The sequence below is a fragment of the Phalacrocorax carbo genome, chromosome 5 (assembly GCF_963921805.1).
Source record: "Phalacrocorax carbo chromosome 5, bPhaCar2.1, whole genome shotgun sequence".
NCBI lineage: Eukaryota > Metazoa > Chordata > Aves > Suliformes > Phalacrocoracidae > Phalacrocorax > Phalacrocorax carbo.
This window is the reverse complement of record NC_087517.1, coordinates 38,652,735-38,669,915: the sequence shown is the minus strand read 5'-3', so window position 1 is coordinate 38,669,915 and position 17,181 is coordinate 38,652,735. Positions and strand designations below refer to the sequence as shown.

At 41.1% G+C, this 17,181-nt stretch overlaps 1 protein-coding gene across 1 annotated transcript in view; it reads right to left on the bottom strand.

Annotated features, from left to right (window-relative positions):
• UNC80 (unc-80 homolog, NALCN channel complex subunit) overlaps positions 1–17,181 on the bottom strand; it is a 134,508-nt gene that overhangs the window by 78,351 nt on the left and 38,976 nt on the right. Inside the window, exons 16-23 of the mRNA XM_064452092.1 lie at positions 16,970–17,118; positions 14,941–15,107; positions 14,148–14,249; positions 12,644–12,858; positions 12,006–12,112; positions 11,338–11,497; positions 6,554–6,726; positions 483–695 (exon numbers count right to left, since the gene is read on the bottom strand). Of these exons, the coding sequence (XP_064308162.1) occupies positions 483–695; positions 6,554–6,726; positions 11,338–11,497; positions 12,006–12,112; positions 12,644–12,858; positions 14,148–14,249; positions 14,941–15,107; positions 16,970–17,118 (1,286 nt within the window). The remainder of the gene's footprint in view (positions 1–482; positions 696–6,553; positions 6,727–11,337; positions 11,498–12,005; positions 12,113–12,643; positions 12,859–14,147; positions 14,250–14,940; positions 15,108–16,969; positions 17,119–17,181) is intronic.

The following is a 17,181-nucleotide window of genomic DNA, read 5'->3' as shown; positions in this document are numbered from 1 at the left end:
AAAGAATGATGAGTGCTAACAGTTTGTACATTAGAGAGACTAACAAGTCTCTCTAACTAATAAGAGAGACTGAACAAGTACATCAAAGAGAAATCCATTACTAAATATACAGCACCAGAGCTAGCTCAAGCAGCCCTGGGCTAAAAATATTTGGAAGCTAGAAAAAAGCACGTAGTATCACACACCCTGCTCTTACTTTTCCTTAGACATTCACATATGACAAGGGCTGGAAACAGGAGGGTGGGTGAAATGGATCCTCAGAGGGAACATGACAGGGGTAGAGGATGGAAAGGGGGAACCGTTACATCCTAACAAAGTCCGTTTCCATTAGGAGAAGAGCTGATCCTGGCAGGCTGCGAGGTGCGATTTGGAAGATAGGCTGATGAGTCCCCATTTTATGGAACTGAAATTCTGCATAGGGTCCAATTACCTTTACATTTTGGTATATTTCTTAATTAAGTAGAAAAGAAACAAACACTTACATCTCCCCACTGGTAGAAGAGCTTAGCTGCATTCCACTGCAGCTTCTGGTTCCTTTTGTTGCCCACGATAGGAGAACGCCCACGGGACAGGCCTTTCTTAGTAATGTTCACATGGTGGCCCTTCATCCACTCGGGCCAGTTTCCACGATTACAGCGGTGAACGAAGCGTGCACACTCGAGGAACAGAGCTGCTCTCGCCACTACAGGAGCTTCCTGAAATGTTTGCAAAAACCCACCTTAAATACAAATACATTAGAAAAACTCTCTCAACATTAGAGGATTTTGTGCTTTAATCAATTGCTTTGCAAGTTTGCCCCGGAGCCACATAGACTGAGCAATCTCTCCACCGGTCTGAAAACAGGATCTCTGCCTTGAGTCACACCTCTTGAGCTAATAAAACCAAGGCGTATGAACACTCACCAGTTATGCTTAGTCCAACCACTAGAGGGGCGGAAAGAGCCACATTATAAGCTTCTAAACAACCTTGTTTCAGTCCCACCCTGTAATCCTTTCTTTCAGAAACCATGTAACTGCCAAAAAGCAGAAGGGTGCATCTGACACTTTTACTGGAGGAATGAGTAAAGTTTTCTTTTCACCTTCATTAGTAAGGCTGCAAATATTGCAAGTGCAAATAGCAGCACGGCCACGTGAATCCTAGCATTTGTCATGTTAACTTCTGCTTGCACATATCGTGGGATGGAAGCATGAATGGGGGCTTGATGAAAGTAGGAAGAGTGCTATTTTGCACTTAAAACAAGCAGATATCCATTACTCGCATAAATCAATGAAATTTCACTGGCCTAACTTCAATGGCCTTAGCAAGCGTCAGACAATTGAGTACTGAAACTTAACATCAGGCAGCTGAGTTTTGAAGTGCTTGACTATTTTCCAGAGGAAAATCCTCCTGGCCCCAGCTTGGAAGAGCACTTTTCTTTAATGGGAGAAATTATATTGAGTGTATCTTAGTTTGTATTAAATTGCCCAGCTGGACCCATGTTAGACCTATAAAGTGCTTCTGAAGCTCTCAAATGTGTTTAAAAATAGACACTGTAATTTGTTTCCTAAACGGTAGCTGAGACTCAGGAAGGAGATTTCTTTCCAGCAGTCTAAAACTCTGCAAAAATAACATCTTTACAGACATGGAAAGTGGCTAAAAGCAAATGGGTCACCTCATTTCCATTTAATTTCCCCCCTCTCTTCCTGCAGTTTTCACAAGCAAAAACTCCTGTGGCCAGCAGGTTGTGAAACTAAGAATACAACAATGTCCACAATTCACAAGCCGGCTTTGAAAGGCTCCTTAACAGAGGTGTTTTGCAGAGCACAAATATTTATTACACACATTTAGATGCTGACATCTTCAATGAGATAATTTCAACAGATCAGCATCTACTTATAGGGTGAGGCTCCTCATGTGTGGTCTGTAAATAACAGACTGACCCTGAGAACATGGAAGATGGTCTGTGGAATTTTATTAAATAATGCCTCCAATAGTGCTTATGTTTTGGCTACATTAAGAAGAAAACATGTTAATTGCTTCCTGACACAACAGCCTGTTGCAGCTTTTTGCTCATATTTTATGCAAATGTTGGTAGAAAATAGCAATCTTTTAGCAAATCTCTTGAATAAGAATGTTAAAGCTGGCCCAATGTTCTGATGAGGAATGCAGAAATCTGAAGCCAGACAGTCATTGACGACCAGAAAAAAACCTAATATCTAGCACCTGGGAAAAAACATTACAAATTACTTGTTGCCCACATGCAATACAGAACACAGAATAGGTGATGATTTTATTCTTTTATTCTGGCAGAGTAAAGCCTTAACCATGGAGACATATATGAAAATATGAAGTCGCAGCCTTAGTCTCCTCCTGTTTTAGTTCACCACTGGTGAAGTCACAATTTCTTAGCATATAGGAATCTTGTAAAGATACATGTTGTAAATGTTATGAAAGTACCGAACTACTGTAACAAAAGGAGGATATATATGATGGGGGTGAAGAGGTATGTGTCCTGGAGCAGGAGTTACAAATTAAAAATTACTGAAAAGACCTCCTGCATGAAGGAGGACTTTCTGAACATCACAGGGCACAAGCTCCCTGTGATTGCTTACCTGAGGCTCAGAGAAACCTGAAGCAGCAGCAAGAGAAAGATGAAGATGTGACAGAATGGACAAGGATGGATTCACACCACAGAGAAACACATCACAAATGGAGAGAAATTAATCAGGCAGGCGATGCATAGCTGAAAAGAACACAAGTTACCATGGTCACTCTCAAAACTTAACACAGCAGCAATACTCTCACAAGCCTGCCCGTGTCTGCGAAACTGTTTACAAGTCCACTTTTAACATCAGATCTATTATATTGCTTTGCCTTTTGAAAACTGTTCTTGTACTGTAGAAATTGACATGAATAAGAATGCACCATTTTCTTAACAAAATTTCAAGTACTCCCACGGGAGCGTTTCAACAGATACCCTGATTTGTACTAATAACAGCAAAAACAATGACCTGGGTGGGAGGGAGCAACTACAGAATGGATTTGGAGTTTTACAGCATCACGTTACTGTTCAAGTACAGCTGATTCTGCAGAGTTTTATGACTGCAGAGTGTTTAGGTCCAGTTTTGTTTTCAAGGACGATGAATTTTATAAGACTAATCAACCAGTGGTAATTTTCTTGTACCCTTTCTTATACTCTGCCAGGCACTTTGAGCAAGAATTCATTTTCACTGGTCTCTTCAAGGAAATAAATAAGCAAAATAGCAACAATCTACTTTTACAGTAAATAAAGTAAATTCAAGTACTGTCAAAAGATGCTGAAGGGATAGCTCTGCTTTGTCTAGCCACAAGATATGTGTGGCATGAGAAGTAGCTTAGCAGGAATATGAAGACAGGTGAGTAAGTTATTAACCAGTGTCTAGGAGAATTGCCTTGAACATGTTAGTTCAAATATCTTTGATTATATCTAAAAATGGTCAAGTACAACCAGTGACTCAGCGCTCTCTTTCTGTTCCTAGTCATCTGTTCGGGGTACTTGTTTGGAGCAATCTCTGATTTCCTTCCAGGCTATATGCCCTCCTATGGACAAATATTTCTCCACTGGAAACAGGGACATGGGAACATCAGAGCCTGCCTGAAACCCCTGGTGACATGGAGTCAGGATACTGGCAAGAATTCCTGCAGTTTAGACTTTGCTTCTGCCCCCCCAATACTTGGTAGGTCCTCTCAAACACAATCCTGCCATAAAGCAGTGCCATTATGGCATTTCAACAAGGATGAGATTTACATGTTCGAACAGATCAGCTCACACATCTTATTGGACAAGTGTAACGGTGATATGTGTTGCACATTGCTAAAATGGTCAAAGGAACCTTATATTTCCCCACCTGAGTTATTTATACTAGTCTAATTAGGACACTTTAGGTAACATCTTTATTCAATGCTAGACAGTGGTTTATTGGAACCCTCTGCAGAAACTTGACCGCAGACTGAAATATCATACTACTTGGCTTTCAACTTCCAAAGTTTCTTAAAAAGGGAAAGAAAATAAATTTTATTATTGCCAAGTCTGGATTTAAGCTGGTGACATAAGGATGAAGCTGCCTGCAACATATTATCAATTGTCATTGAATGTTTGCAAAGCCACAAATTGTTTGTAGCTTTATAAAATTCAGCCTAGGATGGATGCTGCTTCTGGGAAAATATGTTAACTACATCTTTTCTAAAAATAAGGCAACTCTCAATATATAAATAACTCTACCTCCGTAAGGATGCAGCCTTTATTTCATTGTTCTAATTTCTTTAAATCACTGTGACAAACCTGTATAAACATCCAGGCTGATCAAAGATCTTGAAGTCAGTGTAAGAATGGAATTTTGAAAATCCGCATTAAAAAGCACACTGAAAAAGTTTATAAAAGAACTTAGACTGGAGCTGTTTGCCTTTTATTCTTTAAAGGTTGCCATAGAAACTAGGCTGGATAAAATGACTTAAGAAGCTTTTAATTTGCATTTAAACTTATTCAAACTATTACTTCAAAAGCCTGAAAACAGAAGTTAAAAAACCAGAATGTTTTCTGTTTGGTGTGGTCTATTCACGTAAAATGTGGGGATTTTCCATAACAGGATACATTGCCATTAAGCAGTCCAGTGAGATGACAAGCTGTCAGCTTTTGAAACCTGCAGTGCATGTGACTTCTTAACTTCCATACATCTCAAATACTTTGTAGACAAAATGCCAGCTGAGCAGGTACTTGTAAGGAGTCTCACAAGTCTGTAATTAGAATAAGGCTTAATTCACTTTTAGCTGCAGACCTTCTAGAAATTCTGATACCAAAGACTCTGCATCATTCAGTGGAAAGGAAACAGAGCCAAACTCTATTTTGTAAAAGCCAGCTCTGGAAGTCAGAACAGATATCTTCAAACAGTTCACTCTGACCAGTAGTTTTCAGTTGACTTCATACACAGGCACAGAGTAAATTGGTCTGTGGCTTAAGCGTTTGGCAAGTTTAAAAAATAAGTAAGACATTTACAGGCAATAGGGACGTAATTGCCAAACCCCTGTTTTATCGTCTGATTAGCACACAGAATAGCACATCCCCATAAGGACCTTAGTGACATACTTGACAGCAATGAGCTCCTCCCTGCCCACGCACCTTACCTTCCCTGTGTTAGTTTAGAATTCACGGGGGGTGGCAGCTTGGCAGCCTCAAAGAATGAAGTTGTCTTTGTGCAGCAGACAGGACTGACTATCTCCCCAAGCCTCCTTCTGAGCGCACTGCAACCCTGACTGGTAGGAACCACTTCTGACTGTGAGAGCATGAGGCAGGCATCCCTATCAGCCACTGCTTCCATAGCTTCCAGCCAGAAGGCCAACAATCTCCAGCAGAAAAAGTGGGACCTAGCGAAGAAGTCACTTGTCTATTGGAAGATGGATAGGGACCAGTCCAAACAGTAGTGCTAGGTGCAAACTGATAGCAATAGAAACTTTGGGCCAATATTAATGCAGGCTTGCTTGAATCTGCAGCCTAAGGAGGCAAGGTTAAGAAGAACATATAGAGGCATGGTGCACAGAGTGTATCATCCCTACAACTATGGAGCAGACAAGGCAGCAAAGCTCAGGGCGCAGCACTAGCAGAATGGGAGAGTCCATAAGCCTGACATCTCCAGCAGTGAGCAAAAAAACTGAATATAAGCACAAACGGCATGACAGTCAAAGAGGCAAGTGGTAAGGAATAGGAAGACAAAGGGATAGAGAGGATGTGGGTGCTTTGAGAGCAGTGGCTTTCAATCTTTTTAAGTTTGCAGTCATCCAAACACTTATGGGAGGAAATAGAAGAGCACTGTGCAGAGAAGTTACTAATAATTGGCTGGCTTTTCATAGCTGTCTTTGTCACGCACTTGTCACGCACATAAGCATCTCACGGAGCCCCACTGGCCCATGAACCACAGGCTGAAGGCCACTGCTTTAGAAATGGAAGGCACTGTTAAAAAAACAGCATCTGCAAGGAAAGGAAGGAGGAAGATACAGACGAGACCCTCAATGTCAGGAAGGAGGGACTTCTGTGATTTGGATCTGCAAATTAGCAATATCTGCATTTAAAAGCATGCACACACTGACATTTGAAGTTTTTGTCCCACTGACTGGCTCTGATGACTAATAGTTCAGTGTTGCCTAATGTATTTATAACTCTGTCAGAACTCCTGAGTGGAATTACTATGCCTCTCCAGGTAGTTATCCAGTCTTCAGTCCTTATTCTGTAGGTTGTTATTGACACTAGGAGCAGAAGCAGAATGGCTGTGAGCAAAATTTGAAGTCTGACAATAAAAGCTTTGCACCGGCAATGATCTAGTTACAGGGAGCCATGTAATAAAAAAGGATCCATTTTGTCTGCATACTCATTCAGTCACAGATGCTAAAACTCTACCTAATAACAGCAATGCCAGCTGGTATTGCTGTGATGGTTTTTCCTGCTTCCTATGCGGGCATGAACAGTATTAGTAAATGATGATGAACCACCACGTATGCACATGCTCTCACTCAGTGGGTAAAAATACACCAACGTATGACTTACAAGATCTAGGGCTGCTGCCAAAATGGAGGCATCGGGGATAGTGCCTGGTTCACAGCAGTTCAGGAGAAACTGAAAGCGCTTCATGCCTTGGCGGATTGCTCCCAGGTTCACAACATTCTTGGATTTTCCTCCTTCTTGGTTGGAGGTCAAGTGATCATCAAAGCTATGGCAACCTAAAGAGGTAGAGAGTACAGAGGGGATGCAGGGAGGGGTAGGAAGAAGGGAACACAATCTCTCACCAATAAAAAAAAGTCGTACAAACCCCCTGATGAACACAGTTTTGGTCTACATGCCTTCCTCACCTTGATGTGCTGTCATGAAGATAATGGGCATTTTTTACAATATTCATGACTTCTGTGAAACAGGTGTACAGTGAGCCAGATTCTGGTCTTTGTCATACTGATGTCTGCCCAAATCAATTCCACCATACTCAGTGTGGAAGCTCAGGATCTACTTCAGTGTAGGTGAACCAGAATATGGCCCTTCTTCCCCACCTCTTTAACACAGAACGTCACGCTTACTGTCTGGTTTTCCTGAATAATCTCTTATCTTACTTTTCTATTGCCTCTAAGTTTACCTTAAAGTGGCGCATGCATAAACCTTATTCCTTATGTATCAGTTTAGTAATATATCATGTACTAGGACAGAAAAATCATTAGCAAATATTGGAAATGTTCTATGTGGAAATCAAGTACTGTCCCCCCTATTTTTTTAGGTATACATCTTCTGCAATTACCAGAACACCCAAAGTGATACTGGACTCAATTCCTAGGTATCATCATCATTCCAGTCTCTCTCCCTTGAAGTGTCTTGCACTCTTTGGGACTCAAAGGTCCCTAACAAGAGTTCCTTTTGAAAATGAAGATACCACCCCCCTCCAGGGCTTCTTTCATGCACTATTTTAAACTCCATGTATAGAGTTTAATCCCATTGCCGATTGGAATGAACACTTCTGAATGCAGAAGATCATTATGCAGTCAGTAGCCAGAGTTAAGAGAGCAGTAGAAAGACACAGATGAGAAATCAGAAAAGTAGTTTCAAGGCCAAGGTGGCCAGTCAAAACAAGAACAGTCAGCTCTTGGGCTTTTTTTCTTTATCCATAATACTGTCCCTGTTCACATGTGAAAGTACAAAAGTTTACAGAACACTGAAGGATAAAGCACTGAACAAGAGAACACCAGGTAGAGGATTCAAGATTGGCTTTAAACATGGATTTGAAAGACAAGAGACAAAAGTCAGCTCTACAGGACTTTCTAACTTTTCCTTCCTCAAGAAAGAAGAATGGCTGAAACTGAAAGGCCCTTTGAGATTGTACTCCCCAGAGTTACTTGGAAAGCACTTATGTACCACAAACAATAGTCACAACAGAAAATAACAATGTAGATCTTCACTTTTCCCCTGAAGACAGAGGTATATAAAATTTCAAGGGACTTCTTTAGGACATCTGAGGCTTTTCTCTCTCCAGTGAAGCATAGTTTTCCAGTAAACAAAATGTTCCTATGTTGGGAAATATTTCATCAAAATGGAACAAACAAACAAATAAAGTAGAAAGAACAGGTAGAACACTTACATAAATGAGCAGGCACAAACCCCCTTTTCTTCCAACTCCTCCTGTTTCCATATAGCCTGTAGCATACTATCTTAGCCTTCCTACTATGGCTGTTGTAACACTAACTCATTTGAGGTACAAACAAATGTTTCCTATTCAGGGCCCTGTTAGGGCAATGCCTATATGAGATAAAGAACAGAAACTTGACTTTCTGATATGGAAAGGCATGCCTAAGCCATCTCCCTAACCCCCACTATAAAGATCTAGCAGAGGCTTTGTCCATCTGGGCTCAGTGGTACTAACTACAGTCTATCACTACAGCCCTTTGCATCCTTTGCAGTCCCAGCCTCGCACTTTGTTGAGGCTTTGCAAGAGAATCCTTCAGAGGCAGCTCATGACTGTCCTCCATTACGCCCACCCTGGAGTAGCCTTGCTGTAAGCAGGGGAGTCCTCACTGGCTTAATGTTAACATGACTAATCCCTGTATAAAATCTCACCCAGAGAGCAGAGACCATTTCCTAACACAGGAGGACACTGGCTGCCCAAGGTCCTGCCCCCACAGTTGCTTCCTGTGCAAATGTGAGATCACCCCTCGGAGCAAACATGTGCTGTGGTTCACCTGGGCCGTATGCCTTGAACACCCTGGCAAATTCTATGGTCACTAACAAGTAAGTTCCCAAAGGAATGTTAAGGGTCTCATGTAGACATACTGTAACTCACTTCTGATATATGCTGTGTTCTTAGTACCGGTAAAAAGATCATTAAAATAAACATTTTTTTATGCATGAATGTGCATCAATTTATGTGTATATATATGTATACATATGCAGACATACACACACACATACATATGCTTACATACACATCCAACACAGAATTTCCAGTGGTCTAGATGACATATCACAATGAAGATCAAAATTCATAAACTATGTGACAAATTATTCTATATTTTTTTACTGTAAAGTATTTCTTCTCTCTCCATTTTCTTTTAAATTTGGTTACTATGTTAAAAAACCCAAAAACACAAGAGGAAACACCACATGGAAAAAGCATGAGCAAAGTAATGGCATAGCATCATGAATGACAAGAATGGGAAAGCAGAAATAGGTTCCAAAACAATGCTTTAGGGTCAGGCCTTGAGGAATTTAATAGTATGACCATCCACCCTCAACAAGCTTTTATTCTCTTCTCCATAAGCACATAAAACCTGCTGATCTTTATGGAAGATACAGAAGCACTGGAAATTTGAAGGCCCTCTGTAACATTCTGTTCTACTCTGTTATAAACTGTCCCACTCTGAAAAGGCCTCACAAAAATTTCACTATGCGCATACAAGTACATACACATACAGGCATGTACAACTTTTGCCTTATAAACTTCAAATACCCTCCCTTTGCTTCAGTTAGTGATCAGGCTACAGCCCAACTCTGCCCATCAACATTACTGGACGATTTGCAGGTCTTTCATACTAACATGCAAAGGTCTCTGTCTTTAACCCATTGCATCACTTTTATGATGGTATTTCTAATGCAAGCATATGTCAAAGCTAAGCATGTATGGTGTATATCTCTTCTCTCACAGGCATGTAAAAGACATTTCAAGTTCTCTTCATTAATTACATAAATTCTGGTGTTACTCACAGAAGGCTGAGGTACGGACAACACTTCCAAAGTTCAAAAAGCCAATAGTAATATACCATCTGGGTTTTGTATAGACATAAGATGTGCCCCATATACCAAACAAGGCTTTTGACGCTCACAGGGCCAAGACTAAATCTCTGCCGTTAAATCAAGAATATTGGCACTCTAGGCAGAAGCAAACTCACAGTGGCATAAAATCAGCCTTAGCAAGATGAAAAAAATATATTTCCAACAAGAAAATATGAAGGACATCTCACATAAGCCCTGTGGAAACAGCTGTGGCAGTCTATGAAGATCAAACTGCTGCTCAGTTGTTTGTTCCCAGTAAGAGCTGGGAGAAAATATGCGGAAGCATTTCACACCTACTTCAGCACAAAGTAGTGGATGAAGAAAACAAGGCAGTTCCTTCCGTTTTGGGGGTACCAAGCTATAGGAAGTTGCCTGGCTTGTGCATTCTCCTTCTAAAGGAAGGATACTTTTCACCTACGAGGTAGTTGAAAACCACCAGAAGTGTTTCTGCAGTGGTAGAATGATAACCAGTTTACACTGGCAAGATATACTCATACTTTGCTCGTATCACTTGCCTAAACAATGCCTTACATGCATTGCACTGCAGGTCTGGGACAGATGATGGTGAAATACATACAACGCAGTGTCAAAGTGTAATGTCAGAAAATAAAACATATAATGCCGAAGAATGTCATATACTGTAAAGCTACAGAAATCATGGTGAAAAATAAAATCTACTACTTTTTGTGTGTTTTTGGGAGTTGGGTTGGGTTTTCTTGAAAAAACAGTAACAGAACCTCAAGATACGAGGTTGTATCCTTGACAACAAGAATGATCTCTGAGCTGAGGACATGAGCATGTGAATGACTGCATGATATTTTAAAACAGAATATATCATGACCTTGTATTATTCATAAAGGCACTTTTCAAACATTGCTGATTTTGAAAATGCATTGCAATTAAATATACTTTCATGGAAAAGTAGTGTTGTTGTTACGTTGTGTGCTAAGAAAAAGGGACAGCATCCCTAACGAATGGTATGCAGACACTAGACATGCAAACACAGAAGAAAAGAGATAATTATAACAAGGTTTGTGCAGGGTTTTCCATTTCATTGGTGCTGATCTTTGCTAAAACTGTCAAATGGTCACAAATTGGGGAAAAAAAACCAACCAAAAACCAAAATACCTGATGGAACACCCATTGTTGTATTAGGTAACAAAATATTTACCCACCTAATTTTGAACTGAATAAGTGCTTTGAAGCAAGCATTAATTTTTCAAGTGTGTTGATCAAATTCAATTTGATTTTAAAAGCCCAAATGTTGTATTTGTATAATTTATTTGGTTAGTCTTGATTTTTAAAAAAATCAACTTTACTAGAGTATTTTTCTAAATCAAAACAAAAGAAAGAAGGAAGGGAAAGAAAACAGTTACAAAGACTAAAAAGTTGGAGAAGGCTAGAATGGATACAAAAACTATGAAGAAAGCAGGAAAAAAGGGAAAGGGGTAAAATACAGAAAGGAAGAGATTAAAATAAAGAAGAAAAAAAAGAAAAAAAAGGAGACGAGAACCCTGATTTCTAACCATCTTTTTCTTCTGTGTGATGAAGCTTGGATGGGTGTCTTCGGCAGGTGCGCCATTTACCAAGACGCTTGAAGAAATTCTCCTCTTCTTCTCGCCCGTTGTCCAGGCCACCTCCTGGCCCCCCTCCTTCTGACAGCTTCACTGCACTGGTAAACTTCACCTGTGCAAAGACAGAGGGCCAGGTCAGGCTGTGCCGTACAACTGTCTCTTGGTCTTTGTTGTTTAGACATGAAGCATCTGCAGAAGGGCTGTAACACAGTGGATCACCATAGCAATACAAGCGGGTCTGCACAGATTTACATACGCTGAAGTACTTCATCTTTTAAGCTTTCTGCTTAAAGGATTGGTCTTTCACGAGAGGCTGCAAAGGCACAAAGAAGGAAGAAGTGTAACCAACAATTAAATCTTAAGTGTGTTGACAGAGCCTGCATTTCTCTCTCAGTGAACCGAGGCAGACTGACAAGTACAGTGTAGGTTTAACGTAGTCTTCACTGTGAGACACAAAAGTCCAGTACCAAATTCCCATGGTATCTACTCTGAAGACTTCTGTGACCAAGTCTCATTGGCTGCAATGTCCATGTTGAATAGAATGTTTCCCTGGACAGACAGCTAAAACCAGCCAGATCCCGTCCTTCCAAGCTCTCTGTAATCCCACCTGACAGATTTACCTTGGAACTCTGCCTGATGAAAGACAGGCGGTCGACAGAGCTGATATCTAGGAGATCTTCCACCCCATCAGCCAGGCCAGAGAGGGAGGAGCGCTTCAACCAGTTCCCTGTTGCAGAATAAGCCACTCAGGACAATTCTGAAAGTGCTTCCAAGCAGAATCTATTTATTAGCAATTGCAGCCTGTTTCTCCAGAGTGGCCATGCCAGGGTACGGGAAAATGGGAGGAAAGGGGAAGGCAACCTTTTCATGTTACATACATTAACTACCGTGCAAAGTTGGGTCTTGAGACTTGTAAAGGCTATATTCTTTGTCTACCAAATGCTATTTGGAATATTTCTTTTCTACAGAGAGGGACAATGCCTGTGACATTAAGGTATTAGCCTACTACTTTGGAGACGTGGAATCAATATTCTGTTTTGCCACATATACCCTCTGTTATCTTTGGCAAATTGCTTATGTTTGCCTTTGCCTGTTCCCCATCTGTAAAATGGAGAGAGCAGCATTTTCCAGCTTCCCTTGGGAGAGTATACAATGTACTTAGACAATAAGGAACTGTGTTGCAATATTTCTTAAGACAGACATATCTATCATGTTTCTCTGCACATGCAATATGTATATAGAACAGGAAGAGACATACATTTACCTATGGGGAGTTTGAGTTTCTTTCGAAGGGAGATTCGTCGGGAACGGGAGCGGGAGCGCCTGTCTGTGGTGGTCCCAGAGTGAGCGGTGGTGCACTCAGAGGTGTCTTGCTCAGACTGGCTACTGGTATCACTTGCTGCACTCTGTGACTTGAACATTTTTCTCCAGAAGTCCTTGCGTCCCAGAACAGCCCCTTGGATTTGCTCATCACTGGAAGAGAAGGGACACAGACCATGAGCTGCATTTCAGTGCAGATTGGATGCTCAGGGGAGTGAGGCTTCCCTCCTGACCTCTGTATTCTTTGAGGTTGTTTCATTATGAATGTCAAAGGTACTCTTCTCAGTGGGACAGATTCAAGTTTGACAACATGCTCGATACAGTTCAAGGCACAAAATAACCATCTTTTCTACCCTGAGAGGCTTGTCCACTGAACAGGTCATTCCAATTTTTAGTTCCTACACATGAAAAAAAAACACATCTTCTTTAGGTCAAAATGACCCATATTGATAAGACTACATGGTGATTTCTCAAGCATGTGTACTGGAGAGCTTTTGGACATCACGGTAGCCATTTCTGAACCTGCTGGAGTCATAGTTCTAATTAACATATTGGAATGGGGACAGCATATTTTGCTGTACTCTTGAGAACAACTGTGACTGTGGCAGGGCTCAGAGCAGAGCAGCTTGCTGCAGTTCTGCAGAGCAGTAAAGGGCTTTGTGGTATCCTTGCAGTCTCAGCAACAACAAGACTTTGCAGGCTCAGTTAATGCAGAAGAATGCATAATATAGAGCTCTGGACCCTTGTGCAAGCAATGTCTTCGTACAGTGCAACTCCACTTTAAAAAGACAGTTGGGTATTCAGAGGCACAGAGAAGTTAAATGACTTGTCCAAAGTTACTTAGGAACCAGTGGCCATTTATAACATTTTCTACAATTCCTAAGAGTATTGATTAAATTTACTTCAATATTTAATGAAAGAATTATTTGGACAGCAGACTTCAAACATGCAATCCCTAATAGCAGGTAGGGCACCTGAGCTGATAAGGGAAATGCAACAATCTTCTGAGACTACATCCCCAAGACAGGTCAGGAGTGGGCTGGCTCTTGGGAGGCAGTAAAGGATTAATGACCCTTAGCAACAACTTGGAAGCTGAAAATTAATCAACGCATCCCCTAGAAGTACAAAGCATGGAGAACAGCTGTGATGACGTCTCTGAGGAACGAACACTCTATTCATGGATACGATAGTATGCAATATTGACAAATCTACTGCACTGTCATTTGAAAATCTCTAGTGGTTTCCCATCAAAATCAGGGTGGGTCTAGTTGGCAGCATTGAAAATAGGCATTACCTGGATGTTATGAGCACCTCCTGAACAGACAGTCAATGCGTTTGTTATACCATCCAAAGAGATAAATCCTTGATGTCCTGCCCATTTGTACTATCTCCAGAAGGAAGCTGTTGGCAATAACGCATGAAACAATTCAATGTTTACTTACTGTTCTGGAGTTTGCATTGGGCGGCTTGAGATGTAACTACGGCATTCATCAGGGGCAGCTGATGCTTGGCCTTTGTCAATGATGACGCTTCCCACCTCAGATCTATAGAGACAATATAAATCATCAGCTAAAGTGAATGGATGGCCCATCTCATGGTTGTCACATAGCTACATGACAAGGAAACCAGAGCTGCTGAGCAACAAAGCAGCTTTAGCAACTTTCTGCCTCTATATACATCATTCAGGAAAAAAGCATCAGCTCTTAGAAGCAAAGCCAAGGTTTTTAGGAGTTTTTCAACTTCCTTAATCCTTCTTCCCAATATTTTAATATGACAAGCCTCAAAGCACCAGAGAAAATTTCTTTTTGATGAAGCAGCATGTCAGGATTAGATTTCTTCTGGGACTTGTTTTGCATACCAGGGTTTACCTGTCAGATAAACATTAAGGATGTGAAGCACATTCAAAGATATGTCCACACAGTGTTTTGGGACTGATACTATGCTTCTTCTTTTAACCTTTCCTCCTTCTTTTAACCTTTTAACCTTTCCTCCTCCCAGTGTTTCCATTGTACTGTTCTCTAGGCCTCTTGTGTGAGAGGGTTAACACTTTTTGCTGCAAATCTATTACTGTCTCAGGAGACTGCTGCCACAGTACAGTTCTGTACATCAGGAACTGACATATGCTATCAAGATAAAACACGCAAGCCCCTGAACTTTCTGCATTTGTGTTCAGCACATGTAGTCATTCAGTGATATGCAAGTCAGTCATTTGCCTTCTCCCTCCTAGACACCCACCTTTTGCTCCCAGAAGGCTTTGGCTCTTGCTCCGTTTCCTCCAGTTTTTTTCCTGGTATTAACTTTTCAGCGCTGTCTAGGAGGGCACTGAGTGCCACTCTCCGAAAGACATTCCCATGAGCCTCCTTGATAAACTGGACCAGCTGTCGGATATCGCAGTACAAGCCCTGAGTAGCAAGAAAAATGAAAGAATTCAGTCCGCTATCTGTGAAAACAGAGTGAGGATCAATAGTTTCTAAGGTACTTCAGCAGGCCATTATTTCATCTGGCTGTTGTCTGATATACTCTCCATGTTCAGGGCTTATGTTTTCTGGCTGGGATCAAAAGCTGGAAACTCCATTTAGTGCACTCAGAAGAAGCAGACAATGAGGAGCATTATTGTTATGGAACATGCTCTGCAATGGGCTAAAGCAGATGTAGAGGTATGAGAGGCTAAAACAGCTGCAAGATGAGGGAGCTGCAAATATGAGTAAAAGCCCATTTTATCCCATTCATCTAGCCCATAATCTTAAAAGGCCTGAAAAAGCTAAATGAAGGGGTGGGGGGGAGGTAGAGTGCAAAAAATTGCATGTTTTGTTTCAAAACCAGTGGGTGTCCTGGGATTTTTCTTAATTATTTTAGAGCTTTACATCATGGGAAGAGGGAGGAATGACTCACTCATTCCCCAACCTACTCCTATACTCATGGCTTTTTTTAGTTTTGAGCATTCATAAACATCTGTGATGTGACAAATCATCTCTACATCTGAGGGCAAGGGGATGGAGGGAACAGTTTTACAGGACCTGATTTTTGATATGTGAACTTTCCTGAAAGATCTTGGATTATTCTGAAAACTCCTAGCTGGGAACTGCATAGCCAGCTTTCAACAAAAAACCCAAACAAACAAGTAATTGGATCTGTACACTGATTAAGGCTCTTTTTCCTAAGACATTGAACTCAAGATTGACTTCAAAGAGTGATGCAACAGGAAATCATCATATATACTCTGCGTACTATGTTCTCCATAAAGGCAAAATTAATGGTGCTATACCTAAAGATAAGTTTCACCTTTTCATAGCTAAAATAGGGTCCAGAAAGACATACAATTTATAAGGAAATTTTACCCTTGGTGAACCTAATCTTGGTCCAGCAATGGCACATGTTTTTCTGCATCCCACCACTTAATCTCTGCTGAGAAACATTCCAAAAGAGGAATATCCATAAGAACAAGAGGACTTGGAAATAGACAGACTGCTACTGGTTTAAGATGTTACTGTGCTTTTCCTGCTCACTCTCTCTTCCCCTCGCAGAGGATTACTGGCCCTTTATCTGGACTTCAGTGCCTCTACAGCTCTGCTGTAAGGACAGAGCACAAAAGTGCTTCTTGGTGCCTTCCATGAAAAACCCTAATTTCTGATAATAAAGGAGGTGGTTTGAGATTAGCTGCTAAATTCTTTACCAATCTGGGAGAAGAGAGCTCATGTCATCCATTCTACTGACTGCTTTGGGGAGATAGCACATAGGCAACAACCAGCAGCACCTTACTTTCCTCCAGGCGTTTGGTAAACTGAATGTTTGTCTAACCCTTGGGAAGACCTACCAAATTGCTGTTCAGTAATTCACATACTCTGCCATGGGTGGGCCACTTTCTTAACCAAGTAAACTGGCTTTAACTTTGCTGAAAGTTGATTTATACTGGCTGTGGTCTTGTTCATTAAACCCTTGCTCCAGACTATGCTATTAATCTGTTTGGAAAAAACAAACCAACACAAAACAAAACAAAACAAAAAAACCAAACCACAACAAAACCCACAGAAGCTTCTTGATCAGAGAGGAAAACGCAATTCAGAGCGCACAGCTTTTATCGTGGCTGAGTCCCCAGGTCCCAGCGTGCAAGGAGAGCATCACATTTATATCACATTTCAACAGTGACTGCATAGCTTGCTATGCTCAAGAGATTTGGCTAAACTGAATTAATTCTTCACTGTAAAGTCTCACTGGTGACACCTAAGTGAAAAGTAACTTTATTAATGTGAAATCAAGTGCTTACCAGGTTTTCTGGGCTGTGCAGCTCATGTGTAGTGGAAGCACAGCGAGTGATCAACGACTTGAACATGGCACTGACAATAATACCTTCTACACTCTGGGCTGTAGACTTGTTGTCCACTGTGGTGAAGTTATTACCAAATCCAGCCTTGTCTGTGAAATTCAAGTACAAGCAAGCCCCCTTGTTAGGAGAGGTTTAAAAAAGATGGCTTAAAG